General features: G+C 40.6%; 1 protein-coding gene across 3 annotated transcripts in view; it reads left to right on the top strand.

Annotated features, from left to right (window-relative positions):
* Ubr1 (ubiquitin protein ligase E3 component n-recognin 1) overlaps positions 1–7,489 on the top strand; it is a 122,267-nt gene that overhangs the window by 93,534 nt on the left and 21,244 nt on the right. The window contains exons 38-39 of one of the 3 annotated variants that reach the window (XM_021192101.2): positions 6,184–6,251; positions 7,299–7,449. In XM_021192101.2, the coding sequence (XP_021047760.1) occupies positions 6,184–6,251; positions 7,299–7,449 (219 nt within the window). Of the gene's footprint in view, positions 1–6,183; positions 6,252–7,298; positions 7,487–7,489 lie in introns of all 3 variants that reach the window. The other 2 variants (XM_029535771.1, XM_029535770.1) reach the window with 2 other exon arrangements.

Below are 7,489 nucleotides of genomic sequence, written 5' to 3'. Positions count from 1 at the left end.
GATGGTTGTGAGCCACCATGTGGTTGCTGGGATTTGAACTCCGGACCTTCGGAAGAGCAGTCGGGTGCTCTTACCCACTGAGCCATCTCACTAGCCCCTGGCTCAGTTTTTTTAGTGTCTTGGAAACCTTAGATAATTAGACTTTGGTTTTATAAACTAGTCAGTTTACTTGTGACTTTTAATTGGCTAATGGAGACTTTTTCTAATTAAGGTTGTTTTGAGAGGGACTGTTAATGAAATTTTTTAAGAAAGTCATATTTTTAAAATGATTTTTTTCATTAATGTTCTAGTTGGCTGGATTATTGATTGTAGCAGTTTTTGCTACTTTATGGTTTCTTTTTTCCTCCCATCCTCTATCCCCCTGCTTCACCCCCATCACTAGATAGGAGAGAAAAAAGGATGGGGGTGGGTGAGAGAAAGATATTCTTGAATCTAATTCCTTTCCTTTGTTTCTTCTTTGAGAGTGACTACTAACAAATTACAACCAATCCCCCCTGAATGATCAACAACCATTGACCTCTGACTCCAGCTACTGGGCCCCTAGCATTTATAAACCCTCTGAAAAGTTCCCAGAATTCCAAATGTTACACAATCACAGAAATTATTTGTGACACACAGATGTGTACATACACATAAATGAATGAATGAATGAAAACTGTCTTTGAGAAAATTATCCTCACTTACAGCGAGGAATAAGGCATAATACCCATGATTGTATACTAGTAAGGTGCAAGAACTGGCTATGTAACTCACTGTGCCAGCATACATAAGAATAGGTTTGATCACCAACACTTCAGAAGGGGAAAGAGGGCAATGAGCAATCGATAAAATGAAGAATAAGCATGCTAAAGTTACCTTGTCGCTCTGATGGACTTTAATTTTATTTTTGAGACAGGATCTCACTTTGTAGCTCTGGTTGGCCTGGAACTCAAACTTCCTGTTATCTTCCTGTCACGGGTTGCCAAGGAGTAAGATTACAGGCTTGTGCTAACCACACTCCACTCTTAAAGAAATTTTAAAGTAAATATTTATAGTAACTTTGGTGTAAAGTTTTAGAACTGCCTGTAAGAAAAATTTGATGATGAGAGAAAGTATTCCAGTCACTGAAAGGAATAAATCTCAGGACAGGGATTAGGAAATTATTTAAATGTCCTGACCATAAAGCAGTTTGTAATCCTGGAAAGAAAATAAGATAGGTATATAGATAATGCTACTGACTGCATTATCAGAAGTGTTGCTGAGGGCTGGAGAGATGGCTCAGTGGTTAACAGCACTGACTGCTCTTCCAGAGGTCCTTAGTTCAATTCCCAGCAACCACATGGTAGCTCACAATCATCTGTAATGGGGTCTGGTGTGTCTGAAGAAACCAATGGTGTACTCATATACATAAAATCAATCAATCAATCAATCTTTTTGTTTTAAGTGTTGCTGAAAAAAAATTTTTTTAAAAAATTTTTTGAGACAGGGTTTTTCTGTCCTGGCTCTCCTCAAAGACCAGGCTGGCCTCAAAGTCACAGAGGTCCCCCTGCCTCTGCCTTCTGAGTCCTGGGATTAAAGACATGCACCACCACTGCCCAGTGAAAAATTTAAACACAAAGAAATGAGACCTAGAAATTGCAAATGACTTGTCAAGGACACTGGCTTAGTCAGGATTTCATTGCTGTGAAGAGAAACCATGATCAAGGCAATTCTTATAAGGCAAACATTTAACTGGGACTGGCTTACAGTTTCAGAGGTTCAGTCAGTTATCATCGTGGCAGGAAGCACAGCAGCATGCAGGCAGACATGGTGCTGGAGAAGGAGCTGAGAGTTGTACATCTTGATCTAAAAGCAGCCAGAAGGAAACTGACCTCTGCAGGCAGACAGGAGGAGTCTCTCTTCTGCACCTTGAGCACAGAACCTCAACTCTCCCCCCCCCCCCAATAGAGGCTTATTTCCTCCAAAAAGGCCACACCCTCTAACAGTGCCACTTCCCATGGGCTAAGTACATTCAAACCACCACAGACGCTCAGCCTGTTAGTGGCAAAACCCTGTGATCATTTTAGTTTAAGATGGAGCATAAAAAGAACACTTCATGGTTATTATATGCCACACCTAGTATAAATCCTTCAAAAGTCTATGTTAATAAACTCCTCAGCAATCTGTAAATACTGTAGACTTAGAGAAGTTAAACTGCTTCCCTGTAACAAATAGCCAGTATGAGAACCTATTTCAGTCTTGTATTCAAAAATCATAATATTTATGCTACTTACTTAGAATATTGGAATTGAGGTTAAGAAATTAGTCTGGGAAACTTCTCTCCCTGAGTTTTTGTTGAAGCTGGAGAGATGGCCCAACGGTTAAGGCTGCTCTGCTATCATGAAGAGTGGAGCTTACATACCAGTACCCAAGTAACAAGCCAAGCATGCCACAAATACCTGTATCTCCAGCTTTGGGGGTGAGGATAGGATAGGAGTGAAGACAAGACAATCACTGGGGTTTGCTGGTCAGGTGAGCCAAGAAAATGTTAGCCCTCGGTTTGAGATGGAAACTGTCTCAAAGGAATAGGCAGAGATTGATAGAAGAAGAGATAATACATCCTTTTTCTGGCCTCTGCCTTTGCACACAGGTGAATATACCTACAAGCATGTGCATTCACATGCATGCGCATACATACACAATGAAATAAATTTAAAAATTTTAAAACAATAGCTGTAGTGTCTCAGTTAGTAGAATACTTACCAAGCAAATATGAGGACCTGATTTTGTTCTCCAACACCTACATAAAAACCAGGCATGGTGGTATGGAAATTTCATACCAGCACCAATAAGACAGAGACAGGTAGATTCAAGGTGCTGGTTGGCCTGCAAGCCTAGCCTAATTGGTGAGCCATAGGACCAGATGAGGCATCCTATTTCAGAAAAACAAGGTGGACAGCACCTTAGGACACCCAAGCTTGGACTCTGGCCTCCCTAGCACCTCTGCACACACCTATACACATAGATAAAAGTAAAACCACACAATTTGTTTTCTTGCTTTTATATATACACAACTATTTCTAGCCAGGCATGATGGCTCATACCTGTAGTTCTAGCACTTATGAGGTTGAATGGGAACAGTTTTAGTTCCCAGACCAGCCTGGACTGCATAGCAAGGCCAGCTCAACAAACAGAGATGAAAATCCTGTTGCCTTAACTTCTTGATCTCAGTTCCTTGCCAGATGTTTTCCTCCCTAGTTTTCATTAAAGACTGATCAAATTTAAGAGATAATATTTTGTAGTATTTGTCAATTAAACACACTTAATGGTATCCTCAGAGGCACCAAAATGTGCCACTGTCACACAAAGAAAGGAAATTCAGCACTTCCCCTGGGATTAATTTAACCAAAATTGAGCCCAAGTAGAATTCTCCACTTCTCTCCCTGTGTTTCCTGTTTGCCAGTAGCTTATGCTTTCTGACTTGTCTATCTGTGCCTACCTAATGTCTGTCTCTTTTACTCTGTCTTTTTCCTAATAAAGAGCACAGCAAACTTGGTATGGAGAATGAATAAGGGGTACTTTAATCTTGTAATACTGAGTTTTACAAGAGATGTTTACTTCCAAGTGCCCCCAGAGCACATGGTACTGCAAACATTCTGTTATCAAGCAATATCAACATGCCATTTCCAACATTTATGGTGGATATTGTTGCATAAGGTCACTTTCAACTTGTTTGCTGTTTCAAATGATTACCATAACACACATATATTTACACAATTGTATTGCTGTCTGGGTCAGGGGCATGGAAGTTACATAATGCATTAGCTTTGGTTGTAAAAGAGGAAATCCAACGCGAGTAAGGTTGGTTGTTGAAAAACTAAATAAACAAGCATGATATTAAGCCAAGTCCTAAGTGAACCCAAAGTATATTATTAACTTGGTTGTTAGGTCTAGTTAAAGTTTCAGTTTCTTTGAGAGTAAGAGATATTTTCATAAATGTATATCATATTCAGTCTGTCTATACTTTCTCCCAATATAATCCATATAATATAGTTTTGTATAGGAAGGTTTTCTTTTTTTCTTAAATGGATTTTGTTTCCTTTTCTTTAATTTATTTATTTGTTTGTTTATATTAATGTGCATTGATAGTTTGCCTACATATATGTCTGTATGTGGGTGTCAGATCCCTTAGAACTAAAATTACAGACATTTGTAAGCATTGAACCCCAGTTCTCTGGAAAACCAGCCAGTGCTCTTAACCACTGAGCAGTATTCAGGAAGGTTTTCTGTGTTTTCCTTTCTACTGCAAGGTCTCCCTGTTCACCATCCTAAATCTGCTCACATACTATATATTACAAAACATTTAGAAATATTGGTGGAGGACTGGTGAGATGGCTTAGCAGGTGAGAGCACTGACTGCTCTTCCAAAGGTCCTGAGTTCAAATCCCAGAAACCACATGGTGGCTCACAACCACCCATAATGAGATCTGATGCACTCTTCTAATGTGTCTGAAGACAGCTACAGTGTACTTAGTATAATAATAAATGAATCTTTGGGCCGGAGCAAGCAGGGACTGAGCATGCAAGGTTGACCGGAGCAAGCAGAGGTCCTAAAATAATTCAATTCCCAACAACCACATGAAGGCTCACACCATCGGCACAGCTACAGTGTATTCACATACATTAAATCAATCAATCAATCAATAAATCTTTTTTTTTTTTAAAGAGCTGGGCAGTGGTGGCGCATGTCTTTAATCCCAGCACTTGGGAGGCAGAGGCAGGCAGATTTCTGAGTTCTACAGAGTGAGTTCCAGGACACCCAAGGCTATATAGAGAAACCCTATCTCAAAAAAAAAAAAAAAAAAGAGAGACAGAGAGAGAGAACGAAGGAAGGAAGGAAGGAAGGAAGGAAGGAAGGAAGGAAGGAAGGAAGGAAGGAAGGAGGAAAGAAAGACAGAAATGTTGGTGGAAAGTGATAGAGGAAATGTTTCTATAAAAGCCGTTTTTCTGCGGCAGGAGCTAGATCAGGCACAGCTCTGGCTTAGCACATTCAGCACTGGCTTCAGTCTGTACACAAAGCGAGTCAGTCATTCAGCACTTCAGAAGTGGAAGGTGGGGGCTGCTAGGAAGTGGATCTGAGCCTTACAAGTGATAAGCACATACCCTTGTTTTTAGCAAATATTTCTTGAACAATCTATTTCAGGTTTTTCTTCTAAATCTTATCTTCCAACTCTTAAGCTATATATAAGACTTTCTAGTGGTCTTGTATTCTGTTACATTTCCTTGTTACTATGGCAACCATTTCTTTTTTTTCCCCTGGTTTACTTCTTTTTCTTTTTTCTTTTTAAATTATTTTTAATTAATTAATTTTTTTTATACTCCATATTTTATTCCCCCTCCCTGATCCACCCTCTGATTTCCACATCTCCTACCTCCTGCCCACCCCTCTGTCTCCACGTGGATGTCCCCCCCCCCCGACTCCTCTTGGCCTCTAAACTCCCTGGGGCCTCCAATCTCTTGAGGGCTAGGTGCATCATCTCTGAATGAACAGAGACCCAACAGTCCTCTACTGTATGTGTGTGGAGGGCCTCATATCAGCTGGTGTATGCTGCCTGTTTGGTGGTCCAATGTTTGAGAGATCTTGAAGTGGGGAGGGAGGGAGGGATCTGGGAGGGAAAGTGTACTGTGGGGTAGGGGGTGGGGGACAGGAACCTGATCTGGTATTGGGTGAGGAAAAAGGACCGAAGCCCTAAGGGCTATCAGAAAGGATGGAAACATGTGACCTCAGGAAATAGGATGTTGGGGGTGGGGGGACCCTCCAGAATGCACCAGAGACCTGGGCAGTGAGAGACCGTGGGACTCAAAGGACCTTAGATGAAATGCCTGACAGTAGGGAGAAGGAACTTATAGAGCCCACCTCCAGCAGGAAGACAGGACATCAAGTGAAGGATGGGGTTGCCTCTGACCCATAATTGCTCCTATCTGAAAGAATTACAGGGATGGAAATGGAGAGGAGGCTGAGGAAAAGAAGGTCCAGCTACAGGTCCACAGTGGGATCCAGCTCAAGGAGAGGCTCCAAGGCCTGACACTGTTACTGAGGCTATGGAGCGCTCACACGCAGAAAGGGACAACCATATCTTAAATGTGTGATGCACTCGTCTCTGTCCTCCACCCCCCACTGCACATCGCTGCTTCACTGACTGAATTATATTAATTTTGTTTTAGTTATTCTTCCTAACCTACAATCAGAAAATACACCATGCCTTCTATCCGTGGATCTATTTCATGTTCTGGTAAGTATTCAGTAAAATGATTTTGAAGTCACCAAACTTATAATTTCATGTTTTTCTTACTTAAATTCATGTTGTCTGTTCAAAATAATAAAGTTTTGATGTTCAAGGTATTACATTTGATGTGTTATCCATTCTTTTACAAATACAGATTTCACTGAAACGTCAAAATTAATTTTAAAATGAAAGCAAGTTTTTTTTAAATTTATAATTGGTCTTGTAGTTAGTTTATATTTGATAATATATATAAAAATAAACTTTCTCTAATTCGGTTATGGGTCCTCCCCACTCCCTTTTTTTAAACTTGTTTATATCATATGCAGTGAATTACCATGTAAGCTATAAATTAAATATAAATTATCTACTGATAGAGACCAGGCCATAAGTACATGGCAGCTTCCTTACCACCCATGGAGAGGTGGCAGCTCTTGGGGGTTTTATGCAACTTTTCTATCCATGCAATAATCTTATTCTTTTAAGATTCTTTTAAAGAATAAGATTAGTGAAGAACAGAGAAGAACAGTGGTAAGGTTGAAAACCATGGGGTTTGTGGCTATCAAGTTAGCCAGTCCCACCACCACTACCCCATTTGTACCTCGTAACCTTTGTACTCAGTAGCTGTCCACCCTTACTCTCTTCTGGGATTCCGAGGAATCTTAAAAAGAATGCTAACAATTGGGCCTTGCCTCAGAGTCTGATTTTGTTGGATTGGAATGAGGCCTGTGCGTCAGTGTTTTTTAAGAACATCCAAGTGTTTATAATACAGAATCTTCAGACCTACTCAGCAGAGAACTACTGCTTAGGCCTACCTACACTAGGTAGACTCTACAAAGGGATACTTAGTGATGGCCTTTGCTCACCAGTTATGGTGCATTATAATTACAATCTAAGATATTCTACTGAATATCACCAGGAAAAGCATGATGGTTATTTCAAAACTAAACAAAACAGCTGCAAACCGCATCATTTGGTCCCCTTTACAGTTAGTTAGGAAGTTGGTTTGTCGTGGCCTTTCTCAGTTACCCTGTTGTTGTCCATTTCCCTTTATAGGTTGGCGCTGTCTTAGCATTCCCATCCTTGTATTGGGACGACACTGTGGATCTGCAGCCGTCACCACTTAGTTCTTCCTATAACCACCTCTATCTCTTCCATCTGATCACCATGGCGCACGTGCTTCAGATACTCCTTACAACAGATACAGGTAAAGCTCCTGCCTCATTCCATCTGATCACCATGGCGCA

This window comes from Mus pahari, chromosome 3 (genome assembly GCF_900095145.1).
Source record: "Mus pahari chromosome 3, PAHARI_EIJ_v1.1, whole genome shotgun sequence".
Taxonomy (NCBI): domain Eukaryota; kingdom Metazoa; phylum Chordata; class Mammalia; order Rodentia; family Muridae; genus Mus; species Mus pahari.
The sequence above is the reverse complement of the archived record's forward strand: the minus strand, read 5'-3'. Positions and strand labels throughout refer to the sequence as shown.